The 17,003-nt window shown below is 39.3% G+C and overlaps 1 protein-coding gene across 1 annotated transcript in view; it reads right to left on the bottom strand.

Moving 5' to 3' along the window:
* Positions 1 to 395: 395 nt before the first annotated feature.
* Positions 396 to 17,003, bottom strand: part of LOC122054832 — a 34,534-nt gene continuing 17,926 nt past the window's right edge. Inside the window, exons 2-5 of the mRNA XM_042616261.1 lie at positions 1,426 to 1,765; positions 963 to 1,344; positions 806 to 880; positions 396 to 696 (exon numbers count right to left, since the gene is read on the bottom strand). Of these exons, the coding sequence (XP_042472195.1) occupies positions 593 to 696; positions 806 to 880; positions 963 to 1,344; positions 1,426 to 1,765 (901 nt within the window). The 3' untranslated portion in view covers positions 396 to 592. The remainder of the gene's footprint in view (positions 697 to 805; positions 881 to 962; positions 1,345 to 1,425; positions 1,766 to 17,003) is intronic.

The following is a 17,003-nucleotide window of genomic DNA, read 5'->3' as shown; positions in this document are numbered from 1 at the left end:
TTATTCTAAAATTTTTATTTCATTCTAATCAACTAAAAACTTAAGTTTTTAAATTTTATTCTAAAATTTTAATTTCATTCTAATTAACCAACTAATAATGTTGTAGGAATAAATGTAATTGGAGAATGTGGCGTGTTGGAGCTATCTATTGATAACTATCTGTTGAATGATAATTGCTTGTCATTGATAGGGTAGATTGTAGAAAACAACAAGGGATATAAAACGAGAAAGGTTCGAAGATTTCTACAACATTCATGATGATCGGTTATAAAAGTAGTATTGTTACATTCTAGTTAGCGAAAGCTAATTCTTGTGATTTTATATGTGAATATACTCAAACACGCATGATGAACGGCGCCAAATATGTGCAACTGATCGGAGATAAAGCTACTGCATGTTCATACAAGATTAACTGTGTGATTCAATATTGGAACTACAAGTGAATAGATAAACTATTGTTAACTGTGCACAAATCAGAATGACCATCATGGCGACATTGTATCCATCCCAACAAGCACTTGACCATCTTCAGAAACAAATACACAAGGAATTCTTCTGCCTGTTCCACTAAAGGAGTGAGTGAGTGAGTTGGTTAGTTCCACTTCCGGGGAAGGTAGCTCATTGGAGTCCTAATGGCTGCAGGTTGGAGATGACTGTGGGTCCTCACAGCGTCTACTGCTCTTCCGGTAAATGTATCTGAAGCAATACACACTTGTTTAATGAGAAATCGTGTTCAGAATGAGAAAAATTGTTATGTTTTTATTATCTTTAATGGGAAGAATCAATGACTTTGGTGATGGTTAACCATTTTGATTGGCAAATCCACTGGGGAGAGTCGTGTTATCTCTCGCCGGAGTCTGCACAGTTGAACTAGCTGCAGCTACATCACAAACATAATTGAATCAGCAAAGATCGAACACATGGAAGAATACTATTAGGTTTGAGTTTGACAAGATGATTACATGACTTCTTTTGGGGGTCGGCCTTGCTCATGGTCGTCCGTGGCAGGAAGACGCCGGTACCGGCGGACTGTTTTCGCGCACCGGAGCGGCAAAGGAAAACTGATCTCGCTGCACATGCGGAATGGGGCTGATGCTGGAGTAGAAATGGAGTCCTCGACAGAGGAGGCAAGCCAACAGAGCTACTGTCCCCGTAGCTGATTCCTGTTCTCGCTGCATATGGTTGCTGCTGCAGTAACTGTTTCTGCTTCAGGCGAAGGATCTGAAGGTTCAGAAGCCAACGCTCGTGATGACTTTGCCGTCGACGCTCCGCATCGTCAAGCTCGAACAGCGCCGCCTGCTTTCCTGCGGCCCCGTTGAGTAGATCCCTCGCCTGCGGCCTCAGCTAGAGGGCAAGATTAAAACTTGGCTGACTCAACGAAGTTCAAATCCGACGAAGGATAAGGCACGCGCCAAAAGTTCTCACCTTGTCGTTCTGCATCTGCCGATTGCGGCCGGACAAATCATCCTCTTTCTCTTCCTCAAGATTCCCCTCTCGGTCGGCGAAGAACGCGTTGAAGAATCCGTCGTCTAGGAGCTCGGAAGGAAGCTGGAAATCCTCCGCCATGTCTCCGAAGCACTGCTGCAGCGAAGGCGCGCGGAAGATCAGGCTCTGTAAATAGCAAGCGGTTGTTGGAACAGCACGGAACGGCAGTGGTTGGCGCAGCGGGCAAGGCAAGGCGGTCGCCCCTGCTCGGCTGCTCCTCCCGCAGTCAATGGCGGAGTCAGCAGGAACACGGAGCAGAGGAGGTCTGGTGATGTGGCGCCTTATAGGAGTTACGATTTACAGTCAGGGATTACGGCAGCGTAACTGAGTTTGGAGGTGACATTTGTGCTTCTGCGACGCAATCTTTTCCTAATTATGTTGACTAACCACGATTAATAATTTGTATTCCCTCCTTGAAAGTTGAATCAGGCGGGACAATTTGGCTCTAGGCAGATGGCTCCTTCGCCTGCCCCAGTGTTCAATATTTTTTGTTATATTCCACGTCACCAGTCCAGCTTCCCATCATAAAATGCTAATATTTATGCATATAATTTTTTAATTTATTCAAAAGTAATTTATTAAAACAACATTTTAACGTAAGTGTGTGTGAACGGTGCTATAGAACTACATATATAATGACTTTCTAACTTCTCTAACATTTTATCTTGCAACAAAAATAATTTATCTAGACCTTTAATTCATTGAGTAAAAGTTATCTGCATTGAGCATGGGAAGAGAAGAGGAGTCATTTTATTCTAAATTTCTTCGTTTTTTGTTAACCTTTTTAAGCTTACCAGTCACCTTGTTAATGGGTCTATACAGATCGGTTTACTAGTGTAATTTGTTGCACAAGGCTTTTGTAAGTGTTGAATAAATGTGAACGAGAGAGAAACATTAGACTTCAGTCCGATCGATGTTAATTTATAATGTGTCACAAGTCAAAATGTTGTGAATATACACGTCGAATAAACTCTCTCTCATGAGCGTCCATATAAGGGGTGTAAATTTAAGATCCAGAATGCATATCATCAAAGGTGACTAGCATACGAGCACAATTTAAATGCATCGACCGACCAAGGTAAATTTATCAAAGCAAATTCAAACTGTGTTTTACCATGTGAATTCTTTTTTACTAAGTATTAATCGGTCAATGAATGTTGCTATGGGTTTGATGTAAAATGTGATAACGCTCATGCTAAGCACCTCTCATCGTCGGCAACACAGTGAGATAAATCAAGTACTGAACGGCCCCTTAAGTAGTAAGGTTATTTTGTTGCAACCACAGCTCGAACCCTTGCCTATTAATGTAAGTCTACCAATTAGATACTAACTTAGCTATGTCCCGAGGCCACTGCTATGGGTCTAAGCTTCTATATAAAAAAACTGTAACTACAAACAAAGGGCACACAACAAAAAAGCAGACAAAGTACCCAACAAAAAATAGGCGCATGTCTTCCACCTTCGTTCCCCCTCTTCCTTTTTCCTCTGTCGCACATTGCACTCGGTAATGTCGTGTTAATACTCTAGTGTTTAGTTCACCATAAATAACCAGTGTTGGATTGCTATTGTGGATCTGTCATTATATCTTAGGAAACATGCAACACATGTAATTTTAAAGCATTGTCGGAAGAGAAGAATAAATTCGTTTTAAGGAAACTGTGTCAAACGCAGACCTCAGCATCTCACTTCTTGACTGTGTCAAAAACTCTACAGTCAAACACACAACCTCATGACTCTAGCATCACTTTCCTAACTCGGTGCACAAGCAAGGGCTAACCACATAGATTCGGTCGACTTAGTAGTCTAGCGATGAGTCCACTCGACAACACTCGACATCATTTGGGAGTACTCGGGAAGCACTCGAGAATGCTCGACGTCACTCGAGAGTACTCGAGCAACACTTGGGAGCATTTGGATTCATCCAACGACATCCACTCAGGAAGTCCACTCTTAATGCTCAGGTGACATTATGTATTTTCAAATGAATGAAATACAAGATCAAAAATTGTAAATATTTACAGCAATCGACGACGGTAGATCTTGTGTTCTTTATATTTGTTGTTGGAAAAGCAATTACAAAATCGAAGAGCCCTTCAAAGATTCACGAACCAAATCCTTTGGTAATCCTCAGCAATTGAATGTTCCTCCTTCACAGATTTTCATCCGTCCTCATCTTTACTTGGATGCCATAATATATAGGGAGGAACGCTACACGTAGTAGCAATTTTTCTAATTCATGTGTAGTTGCATGGCATCTCTACACGCCCTGTGCACACCCACGACTAACATATTTAGCTTCCTACTTGGACTTAGAAGCATTCAGCAGTCACTCAGCAAAGTCCCGCTCATGCTTGGATGACCTTGGAGTTCGGCTAATCACTCCAAGCTGCCAGCTCAAGCTATTTTAACATATAAGACAATTTTAATTTTGTTGATGCGGGGAAAGAATAAAGCTTCCACGTGTCCTATCCAAGTAGTGTTTTTTTGCCAATGTGGATGGAAAAGTCAAAATGAACCGATCGGACTAAAAAATATATCCGATCACGCGACCAGGATGAATATTACTCAGATCGACCTGACGGTCTATGTGGTAGACTGAGTATTCGACCGGTCGAGCTAGTTGCCCAAGTTGGTTGTCCAAGGTCGTTCAGACGGCGATGGATAAAATATAAATGTCCAAGTACTCTATCTATTGGGACTAAGAGAGCTCCATTGGACATATAATAATATTAATAGGTTAACGTTGAAGGAAAAAGGACATTAATAATCTACGTTGAAGACAACTATAGTACATATTGATGATAAAATAATAATGAATTGATAAGATAAGAAAGAGAAAAAGACAGATATACTTAATAAAGAAAGGAGAAATAAAAGATAACATTTCATCTATATTACAGTTCCATTGAATGTAAAAGAAACCAAGATAAAAATACATTATATCGACAATTAATACTAACTCCATTGAATGTAAGGAAGCTAAGACAAAATACCTTCTGTCAGCAATTAAATATCTTTAAACAGGAGAAGATGAAAGGTCACCAAAAAAGATATAAAATGACATGATGACTATGAAGAAAAGTTAGATCCATCTCTAAACCCTCTATTATTTCAATTCCTCTTCCTATTATTGCTTCTGACTTGAGCGTTAGAGTATAAATGTTAGGTCACTCCCCGACGTCTTTATTTGCAGATATTCCTAGAAGTTGTGATCCCACCTCTTCTTGGTAACGATGGTCAAAACTTGAGCCAACTCACTGGTGAGTCATCCTAGAGCATCTTGGAGCAGGAACAAATTAGCATCGTCTGTGGGAACTGTTGGGTTTTTCGGACCGCGAAAATCGCTTTTCGCGTTGTGGAAAACCCGAATCACCCATGCCACTGGATCTCGTGCGAAGGATAGATTTCAAAATACGAGTACGAGTTTCAAACTGTGATCTACAGTAGATCTACAAAGGGAAAAATATTTTATACCTTCGATGCGTGCCCTCGCAAATCCCGCAAGTCCAAGGTACGTCGGATCTCGAAGTTGTCAACGTAGACAACTCTCTAGTGATATCCACACGAACAAGAAATGTTCTCTAACACTCAAGGATGGAGAAGAGAGCACCACAAGTGTGCTAGCACTTCTTGGGCTCTCGGGTAGGATTTAAAAGAGAGAAAAGAGAGAAGGCAAAAAGGAATCTTATACACTCACTAGTAGTATCCTCCTTTGTTACCTTCACTTTCCCTTATTCTCTTGGAACACAACTCACACACCTTCTCCCTTTCTTGAAACCCACGGCAACAGCAAGAGAAGAGGAGGAAGAAGCTAAGGAGGAAGAAGCATTCAACACACATCAATACCAAACAAAAAAAATGAAACCCTTTTTCATTATGCGGCCGGCCACACATGGGTAACTCCCCATTTAATGTGGCCGGCCACATTAAATAGAGAATTGTAACCTCTTGATCTCCCTTGATGATGTGGAGATGATGTGGCAAGGTTAGTCATGCCATGTAGGATGAGTCAACCTTCATGATGTGGCAATGCATCAAGTCAAACTTGATGTTTCAACTTCCATTTGGTCAAGTCAAAATTGACCAATTCTCTTCCTTATTGAGTCAAATCCAACCTTTGATTCAAGTCCATTTTAATTTAATGAATCTCAATTCATTAATATAAATTGACTCAATGAATCAAATTTAAATTAGACTCATTCAACAATTGAATCTAATTGAGTCTAACTCAATAAGTCTAATTTGAATCCAATCTTTGGTGCATCATATGAACCTAATCCAATTGGTTCATCATATGAACCTAATCTCCATCCACTTGTTCTTTGTGTGTGACCCAATAGGTTCTTGTAACGTTGGCAATGTTTCTAAACTCCTTTAGAAACATAAGCAATGAGCGACATCTAGCAATACATCATTGCTACCCAAGTTATAAGAATGTTGAGATATAACATCACCTTGTGACTACTAATTGTGACTCCTCACAATATGTGACATTGTCCTTCTATCCTAGACATCTAGATTGATCAATGTGAGACAAAGACCGTGTCATCCTCTAATCAATCTAAATCTTGAACTCCAAGTAGACTCACTCGATCAAATGAGCTCAACATCTCATGTTGACTCATTTGGGCATGGCTATGCACTTCGTGGTCTAACTCTATCAAGAATACCGATGTCGCTCCCGTCATATGGGAGGGATAGATCTCATCTACATCACTCACATCCCTCTGCATAATTCGTTATATACCCAGTAATCGCCTTTATAGTCCACCCAGTTACGGGTGACGTTTGACGAAACCAAAGTACATAACTCCTTATGTAGGGAACCATGGTGACTTCAGGTCTAAGGACCAATAGTCATACTAATAGTCACATGAGAAAGTATATGACACTCATATAACGATCCATGATACTTTCTCATGGCGTCTCATTTAGTATACATTCTCTAATGCATACCCATGTGTCAACTTGATATCTCTATATCCATGACTTATGAGATCAAGTCATCGAGTTGACCTACATGCTAGTCTTATTGCATTAACATTGTCCCTGAATGTTAATACTCGACTAGGAATGATTAAGAGTAGTGTTCCCTATATCATCTCACTATCGATTCAACCAATCGATTGATATAGGTAAGAACCTTCTACTCAAGGACATTATTATACTTAGTTTATTTGACACCAATACAAGTAAGTATAATAACTAAAAACCAAATGCCTTTATTTATATAGAATATGATACAACTAGTCTAAAATATAATCATCAAATGATTGACTCTAGGGCTCTAGCTAACAATCTCCCACTAGCACTAGTGTCAATCAGTGTAGGCTCTAAGCCCCAATGATCTAGTGTGACCATCATGCTTCCTCTGTGCCAAAGCCTTGGTCAAGGGATCTTCGATGTTAGCCTCTGTAGGTACTCTGCAAATCTTCACATTTCCTCTCTCGATGATCTCTCGAATGAGATGGAAGCGCCGTAGTATGTGTTTGGTCCGCTGGTGTGAGCGAGGTTCCTTCGCCTGTGCTATAGCTCCATTGTTGTCACAATAGAGCTCAATGGGGTAAGCAATGCTAGGAACCACCCCAAGTTCAGTGATGAACTTGCGGATCCAAACTGCCTCCTTTGCTGCTTCTGATGCAGCAATGTACTCGGCCTCTGTTGTAGAATCAGCTACTGTGTCCTGCTTCGAACTCTTCCAGCTCACAGCACCACCATTAATGCAAAACACGAACCCCGACTGTGATCTATAGTCATCCTGGTCGGTCTGGAAGCTAACATCACTGTAACCCTTTACAGCTAGCTCATCATTGCCTCCATATATCAAGAAATATTCTTTAGTCCTTCTTAAGTACTTAAGAATATTCTTGACCGCTATCCAGTGACTTTCACCTGGATCTGACTGGTATCTGCTCGTCATGCTAGACATCAGGTCGAGTACATAGCATGACGTACATGATCGATCCTATGGATGAGGCATAAGGGATCTGATCCATGCGGTCTCTCTCCTCTCTAGAAGAGGGACCTTGAGTCTTCGAAAGACTCACGCCATGTGACATCGGCAGAAATCCCTTCTTGGAGTTCTGCATGGCAAACCGAAGGAGTACCTTATCAATATATGTACTCTGACTTAGGCCAAGTAACCTCTTAGATCTATCTCTATAGATCTGTATCCCTAGAATGCGGGATGCCTCACCTAAGTCCTTCATTGAGAAGCAACTCCCTAGTCAGGTCTTGACAGACTGAAACAAAGGGATGTCCTTCCCAATGAGTAGTATGTCATCCACATACAATATGAGGAAGACAACTATGTCCCTTACAACCTTCTTGTAGACACAAGGTTCATCTTCATTCTTGATGAAATCAAACTGTTTGATTGCATCATCGAATCGAAGATTCCAGCTCCGAGAAGCTTGCTTTAGTCCATAAATGGACCTATGTAGCTTGCATACTCTGCTAGTATGCTGTGAATCTACAAAACCCTCAGGTTGTGACATGTACACATCCTTGAGTAGGTTTCCATTCAGAAACGCGGTTTTGACGTCCATCTGCCAGATCTCACAGTCATGGTAGGCTGCAATAGCAAGCATGATCCGAATGGACTTAAACATCGCTATTGGAGAAAAGGTTTCATCATAGTCAATACCATGAATCTGCTTGAAACCTTTAGCTACCAAGCGACCCTTATAGATAAGTCCATCCATGTCAGTCTTTCTCTTAAAGAACCACTTACACCCAATGGGTTTTACCCCTTCAGGTGGATCAACCAAAGTCCATACTTGGTTGGTGTACATGGATTCCATTTCAGATCTCATGGCCTCTAGCCATTTCTCGGAATCTGGTTTCATCACAGCTTCCTAATAGGTGGTAGGATCATCCTCTATGAGCACAATGTTATCTTGGTCAGACAAGAGAAATGAGTATATCTCAGGATGACGACGTACCCTATCAGATCTGCGAAGAGGGATGTCTACTTGAACTTGTAGGATCGTTAGATTCGATAGAGGGGGGGGTGAATATCGATTCGAAAATATCGAGTAAAAATACGCAGCAGAAAAGTAAATGAACACAGTTATTTTTACTTTGTTCGAAGCCTGTGACGACTCCTACTCGAAGGCCCGTGGTCCTTGACCACTTTCGTTGGGCAATCACTGGCAATTCGAATATAAGTACAAGATGAATACAGGAAAAGCTAATGAAACAAAGTAATACCGACAAGGAAATTAACTAAAAACCGAAGGAGCACTTTGTCGGAGCTTTGTTGGCGTAACAGCAGAGCAGCAGGACCAACAGTAGAAGAGTTCTCAGATTGATGATTGATCTGAAGCTCCTGCCTGGGGCTTCTTTTATATGTTGCTCCGGGTGCCTGGATCCCTTCCGGGCGCCTGGAATGTGACGTAGCTGCTCAAACCGTGATGCTCCACGTGGCGACGACTCGGCTGGATATAATTTGCCTTCCGGGCGCCCGGATCCCTTCCGGGCGCCCGGACCTCCGGGCGCCCGGACCTCCGGGCGCCCGGACCTCCGGGCGCCCGGACCACCTTGTTCCAGAAAACTCCCTTTTCCTGCAAAACAAAGTTAGTCCGAGGCAATATATAACCTGCAACATAGATTATTAGCACATTTTATAATAGTATGAATTAGCACAAGTTAGTATGACTTAGATTCCGTCTTTCCGAGACCGGAATCTAGTCACGATCTCGACTTAGATATCCGAAATGGATCTAAGCCGGATCGACGCCTAATGTTCCCTTCCCGGGAACGCGTCCTCGCAGTCACTCCCCTCCAGTGACTTACCTCACTTACCTGCCAGACGTCCGGTCAGCCCGTCGACCCGTCTGGACTTCTCGCCAAGCGTCCGGTCAGCCCGTCGACCCGCTTGGACTTCTCGCCAAGCGTCCGGTCAGCCCGTCGACCCGCTTGGACTTCTCGCCAGCTATCCGGTCAGCCCGTCGACCTAGCTGGACTTCGTGCCAGACATCCGGTCAGCCCGTCGACCTGTCTGGACTTTTCCTGCACACTCGATCAAAGTGTCAGACAACAAAAAAACTAACTTAACCTATTTGTCATTCATCAAAACCTGGGTTAAATCGTTAGTGCTAACCGCACCAACAATCTCCCCCTTTTTGATAGAATGACAACCTGATTAAGTTAGTGAAAGAACACAAAAAACAGGTACATCAGTTTTAAAGTTAGTTTTAGTCTTTTCAATTTGGTTTATCTAACTTAACCGCCTAACCCTCCCCCTTTGTCATTCATCAAAAAAACAAGGGTAAACAATCATAGTGTAGAGTTACTGAAAACAATAACACCTAATCTTGAAGAATAACTGAGTTTGGTTCAAAATTCAAGGATAAAAGTACAATTTTTAAATCCAAGAAAAAAATCAAGTTGACTTGGGGGAGAAAAGTATAAATTTAAAGTTTAATCAAGTTTTAATTTTTCAAGCGTGTAAAATTTTCTTTTCAAGTTTAAGTAAATTAAACAAAGCAAAAATTAAACAAGTAAAATTTGTCAAAATAAATTTTTAAGGCTAATTTGATAAAAGCTAAATTTGGAAAGTTTAATTTTCAATAGCCAACTTTTTAAATCAGGTTTGAAAATTAGGTGGGATTAAACTTTCAAGTTTTTTAAACACTTAAATTTAACTTTTTGTAAACTAATGTTCAAACATAAGTTAGTTCAAAAAGCATTTTTCAAACACACAAAATTTTTTAATTAATTTCTCCCCCTGAACTTGATACTTAAATTTAAACAGCTGTCTAACCAATTAGGTACTAACTAACTATCAGAAGATAGTAGCTTTCACTTGGTTAGTCAGATTAAGGTGATTATAAACAGTCAGTGTTTGACTTGACTGATGATCTTAATCTGATTACTGTCTGATTTGTATTTAACGTCCAGACTTATGCTGATGCACTTAAATAAGCATCTTAAGTCCAGACAGTTGGCCTATGCATCTCACCCCTTTCTATGTTTGTCAAACACAAGCAAGGTAAACCTAAGGTGTTGGTGAGATGCTCAAAAACTAGTCCTATGGGTACATGCTTTCTAAGTATTCAAAACTAGTCTAAGGCCAAAACTGTTTTTGAAAATCTAAAAATGGAAAGTTTTGAAAACAAACAAGTTTAACTTATAATTTGAAAGAATTATTTTTGAAACCAATTTTGAAATTTAAAATTCCTAGTCTATTAAGATAGAACATAATCAATGTAAGTCTGAAATATTACTAGATAGAAAAATATTTTACAGGTAGTGTAGCTACAGAAGTGAGTCATAACTAGATCTACTGAGATGATGAAGGGGGTGGTCCAGATCCCAAGGATCGGAGAAGCGTCATCAACTCAGTGTGTCGGGTATCTCCGGCAGCTCGTAACTCGACAACCTCTCGCTGAATGTCCCGATGAAAATCAGAGTTCTCCTGCTGGAGACTCGCCATAGCTCTCTCTAGTCCGGTCATACGGTCGGCTAGAGTGCGGGGAGCGTGACGTGGTGCTCGAGCTCGGGGCGGTGGTGGAGCCGGTGCGGCTTCCTCTGGAAATAGTGCGAGCATGAACTCGTCCACCTGTGCGTCTGGATCGGGCTGGTGCTGTGCCCCCCTCTGCCAAGACATAGTCCCGTCATTTCTATCTATCTGGACACCTGCTAGGGAGAAGTTCCGAGCTGCTATAACATCGAACTCGGTCATATGGGCAATGTCTCCTCTAGTGACATCAATGTGCAACGAGGACATATAGGCTGTCAGAATGTGACCAAATGACATATAGACTCGTCTATCAGTCACGAATCCAGCTGAGTAGATAATGGTGGAGAAGATATGTAAGCTGATGTCAATATCTAACCTATGACTCAGGGCATAGAGTAAGAAAGAATGGAACGGGCGCATCACAGCGATGTCCCGAGTAGTCAGTGGTAAAATGCAAAGGACTAAAACCCTATAAAGAGCGTAGTCCTGGACCCGAAGTTCTACTGACCTAAACTGTGTCACAGTGGGATCTTGCTCTCCCCCAAAAAAATACGAATAAATCGTATCGAGAGTAATATGTGAGTAGGGATCTCCGAATGGTAGATCTCTGGGAGGATAGCACAAAAAGGAACAAGTAGATGGAAGCAACCTTAAAAACTCTCGAATAGTCGTAGGGGAAAATGTGATATCAGTGCCCGCTGCCCTAGTGGTATAGGTGAGATCGTCTACTTTCACTAGGTTATTGTAAAATTCGGCACACAGACTTATGTTTATTGAACTGGTACATTCGCCAAGGTTCTTTAAGTTATAGTGGTCTATAACTTCTAAAACGGAGGGACATGACCCTAGAAAGAACGATCTATCTATGCAGCTAGTCCTAATGGCCTTATAAATGGTTGACTCAAATTTAATCCTTAGTTCTTCTGTGGGAAACCTAGGGTCAATGCTAGCATTAGAGGGTCCAACACTAGTATTTGTTCGTTTCCTACTGTATATATATAAGAAATATTCTAAGAAAAACTTGAGAAGTCAAATTCTAAAAACTTTTAAAGAGGGGAAGAGGTTTTATCGAGGAGCCATCGACAAATATAGATCTGACGACCTCGGTTGAATCGCAGCAGCGTTCACCGCAAGAAAATTTTGATTTAAAGTACTTTCGCACTGAGGTTCGGAGTGAACCTTGGCAAAAGTGAGAATTGGTGAGGCAAAGGTTGGGGGCGCCTGCTGCCCCTTATTTATAGGGGACTCCAGGCGCCCGGGGTTGATTTAGGGCGGGGCGCCCGGATCCCCTTCCGGGCGCCCCGGAGGGGAATACCAGGGGCGCCCGCCCTTGGTTTTTGACCTTTTTTTTTTTTTTTTTTTTGAGATTAGGTTTGAAGTTAAGTTTTAAAATTTTGAAATAGTTTTTAAGTTTAAAATTTTGAAATTAACTTTTAAGTTTTAAAATTAAAATTTTGAAATTAATTTTTAAGTTTAAAATTAAAATTTTGAAATTAATTTTTTAAGTTTAAAATTAAATTTTGAAATTAATTTTTTAAGTTTAAAATTAAATTTTGAAATTAATTTTTTAAGTTTTAAAATTAAAATTTTGAAATTAATTTTTTAAGTTTAAAATTAAAATTTTGAAATTAATTTTTTAAGTTTTAAAATTAAAAATTTGGAATTAATTTTTTTAAGTTTAAAATTAAAATTTTGAAATTAAGTTTTTAAGTTTTAAAATTAAAATTTTGAAATTAATTTTTTAGTTTAAAATTAAAATTTTGAAATTATTTTTTTAGTTTAAAATTAAAATTTTGAAATTAATTTTTTAGTTTAAAATTAAAATTTTGAAATTAATTTTTTAAGTTTAAAATTAAAATTTTGAAATTAATTTTTTAAGTTTTAAAATTTTAAAATTAAGTTTTTAAGTTTTAAAATTAAAATTTTGAAATTAATTTTTTTAAGTTTTAAAATTAAAAATTTGAAATTAATTTTTTAGTTTAAAATTAAAATTTTGAAATTAATTTTTTAAGTTTAAAATTAAAATTTTGAAATTAATTTTTTAAGTTTAAAATTAAAATTTTGAAATTAATTTTTAAGTTTTAAAATTAAAATTTTGAAATTAATTTTTTAAGTTTAAAATTAAAATTTTGAAATTAATTTTTTAAGTTTAAAATTAAAATTAATTTTTTAAGTTTTAAAATTAAAATTTTGAAATTAATTTTTTAAGTTTAAAATTAAAATTTTGAAATTGATTTTTTAAGTTTAAAATTAAAATTTTGAAATTAATTTTTTAAGTTTAAAATTAAAATTTTGAAATTAATTTTTTTAAGTTTTAAAATTAAAATTTTGAAATTAAGTTTTTAAGTTTTAAAATTAACATTTTGAAATTAATTTTTTTTTTAAGTTTTAAAATTTAAAATTTTGAAATTAATTTTTTAAGTTTTAAAATTAAAATTTTAAACCTTATTCATCTCACCCGATCTATATTATCAATCAGGGAATCGTATGATTTTGTGAGATGAAATTAGATTCTTACTTATGGAGTTTTGGTTTAACTTGTGTTAGATTCAGATTTAGCTTTGGTCTCCACAAATAGGCATTTTCTTCGGATAAATTTCTAAGCTTGGTGAGTCACATGGACGTCATTAGAAGTAACCAACCTTTCGAGATTTTCCGAATAGTCCTATCCACGGAGCTTAGTACTAAACCTTGGTCTAACTGATTAGGATCCATTTAAGGGTAGCTTCGGTCAGTTCCACTTGGCCAAATGCACCAGATCGAAGCCATATCTTTCTAGACATGCGATGCCCAAGCTTCCCTAACATACTATCATCCAAAAATTTCACCAGTACCATGATTCAAGTTAAACTTGGTCTCTAATCCTAATTACCCTGCCGGGTTCGTTTGTTTTGGGTTACCCTGTCGGGTAAGTTAGTTTTGGAGGTGCCAGCTATTCTGGAGCCTCCCCCTGAATTATTGGCCATTAATTTAAATTTTGGTTTTAGGTTTGTGTCGATTCTTTTTATAGTTATGGTTAACTTGGTGATAATTTTGTTGATTTTTAAAGTGTCTAGATTTTGAATTTGATTTAGGTTTGTATTTTGTATTTTGGTTTGGTTTATTCGATTTTATATAATGTATTTTTTCTTTAGGTATATAATATTGATTAAGTCCTACTTGCGTGGTCAGACACGCTTTTGGAACCCAAGCTTGATTAGTTGATTTGTATTGAGTTATTAATGACTTAAAAGTTTTATTTGAGTTTGACTTGTATCCGAGTCCGATTTTATTATAACATGCTTTTTGATTGTTTAGGATTAAGTCAAGATTTTTTGATCTTGTTGTGAATTTTTCTAACATTTCTTTTAAATTGTTAATCTCATTTTTTAGTGATAAATTCTCCTCCTCAAGTGTTAGATCTTGAGTTGGATTTGAATTTTTGATTTGTTCTTTGAGGTTTTTATTTTCCTCAATAAGTGACTTGTTTTCATTTTCTATTTTAATTAATTTACTATTTAAACAGGAAATAATTTTAAAATTTTTTTTGTTTAAATTAAAATATACCTCATTCGGGCCTTCGGAAACGAGTACGGACTCGTGGCTTGTTTCGGGTTCAGACCCGTCTTCATCTTCCGACTCGTCTTCTGTTTCATCTTCGCGGGCCATCAGTGCGAGGTGGCTCTGATGTTTCTGCTCTTCTTCCTCCGATTCGTCCGAGGAGTCGTCCCACGTTGCTTTGAGTGCCTTCTTTTTGGTTGGCTTTGGTTTGTCGAACTTCAGTTTTGGGCATTCGTTCCTGTAGTGTGCCTTTTTATTGCAGCCGTAGCAAGTCACGTTCTTTTGTTCTGAGGGAGAACTGATCTTTTGAAGGTCCTTTTTGCTGAAGCTCCTTTTTCTCCTGGTGAACATTTTTCTTACCAAGTTCACCAGGTGTTCTTCGTCTTCAGAATCTTGGTCGGAATCTTCTTCAAATTCAGACTTGCTTTTCTTTTCTTTGGTGGAACTTGCAAATAAAGCTATACCTTTCTCGGCTCTAGCATTAGTTTGTTCATGTAATTCTAATTCACAAAAAAACTCATCTAACTTTAACTTAGAAAGATTTTTAGAGATTTTGTAAGCATCCACTATTGATGCCCACAAACTATTACGTGGAAAAGTATTTAATGCGTACCTTATTAAGTCTCTATTTTCCATCTGGTGGCCTATCGCATGAAGCCCGTTGAGGATGTCCTTGATCCTCGCATGGAGCTAATTCGCCGTTTCACCTTCCTGCATTTTTATATTAAAAATTTTATTTAAGAGCAAGTCTCGTTTGGTTACCTTGGCGTCGCTCGTTCCCTCGTGCAGCTCGATCAATTTGTCCCACAGCTCTTTAGCGTTTTTGTGTGGACCGACTCTGTTCAGTTCTCAATCCGCACTGTAGAGTGTTGATCGCTTTATTTTCTGTTGATGCCTTTTTCTTCAAGTCTGCTGTCCAGTCTTCAGGATCCAGTAGATTCCCGGAGTTGTCCACTGGAATTTTGTAGGGTTTCGTAATGCTCATCCACTGGTCGAAGTCTGTTTTGAGGTAGACCTCCATCCGCTTTTTCCAGTACGGAAAATCGTCCCCGTTGAAGAGTGGAGGTCGTACTGTGCTGAATCCTTCTGTCTGAGACATTTTAGTCCTGCGCACAGACGAAAGAAACAAAAAAAAATCCCAAGACTTGGTCTTGGATTAGTAGTGCGGGAAGAGAGAGATAAGTAGAAAAAAAAACTAGATTCGTGTTGCACCAATTTAGATTAATTAAAAAAAATATTAAAGTAATGATACACCAGTTTTAGAATTAAGCGTCGAACTGAAAACAAAAAAAAACAAAAAATTTCACCCCCAGTCTGATTGGTGGTTGCACCAAATCAGAGCGGTACCTGCTCTGATACCACTTGTAGGACCGTTAGATTCGATAGAGGGGGGGTGAATATCGATTCGAAAATATCGAGTAAAAATACGCAGCGGAAAGGTAAATGAACACAGTTATTTTTTACTTCGTTCGGAGCCTGTGACGACTCCTACTCGAAGGCCCGTGGTCCTTGACCACTTTCGTTGGGCAATCACTAGCAATTCGAATATAATTACAAGATGAATACAGGAAAAGCTAATGAAACAAAGTAATACCGACAAGGAAATTAACTAAAAACCGAAGGAGCACTTTGTCGGAGCTTTGTTGGCGTCGCAGCAGAGCAGCAGGACCAGCAGTAGAAGAGTTCTCAGATTGATGATTGATCTGAAGCTCCTGCCTGGAGCTTCTTTTATATGTTGCTCCGGGCGCCTGGATCCCTTCCGGGCGCCTGGAATGTGACGTAGCTGCTCTAACCGTGATGCTCCACGTGGCGACAACTCGGCTGGATATAATTTGCCTTCCGGGCGCCCGGACCACCTTGTTCCAGAAAACTCCCTTTTCCTGCAAAACAAAGTTAGTCCGAGGTAATATATAACCTGCAACATAGATTATTAGCACATTTTATAATAGTATGAATTAGCACAAGTTAGTATGACTTAGATTCCGTCTTTCCGAGACCGGAATCTAGTCACGATCTCGACTTAGATATCCGAAATGGATCTAAGCCGGATCGACGCCTAATGTTCCCTTCCCGGGAACGCGTCCTCGCAGTCACTTACCTCCACCTGCCAGACGCCCGGTTAGCCCGTCGACCCGTTTGGACTTCTCGCCAAGCGTCCGGTCAGCCCGTCGACCCGCTTGGACTTCTCGCCAAGCGTCCGGTCAGCCCGTCGACCCGCTTGGACCCCTCGCCAGCTATCCGGTCAGCCCGTCGACCTAGCTGGACTTCGTGCCAGACATCCGGTCAGCCCGTCGACCTGTCTGGACTTCTCCTGCACACTCGATCAAAGTGTCAGACAACAACAAAACTAACTTAACCTATTTGTCATTCATCAAAACCTGGGTTAAATCGTTAGTGCTAATCACACCAACAGAACTGGTTATTGTTCCTCAACTCCTTGTGGAACAACATCATCCACAACACTTTGTGGTTCCTGTTCAACTTCCATCGAGGCTTCAGTGCTATTGTTCAC

Source organism: Zingiber officinale, chromosome 3B (genome assembly GCF_018446385.1).
Source record: "Zingiber officinale cultivar Zhangliang chromosome 3B, Zo_v1.1, whole genome shotgun sequence".
Taxonomy (NCBI): domain Eukaryota; kingdom Viridiplantae; phylum Streptophyta; class Magnoliopsida; order Zingiberales; family Zingiberaceae; genus Zingiber; species Zingiber officinale.
The sequence above is the reverse complement of the archived record's forward strand: the minus strand, read 5'-3'. Positions and strand labels throughout refer to the sequence as shown.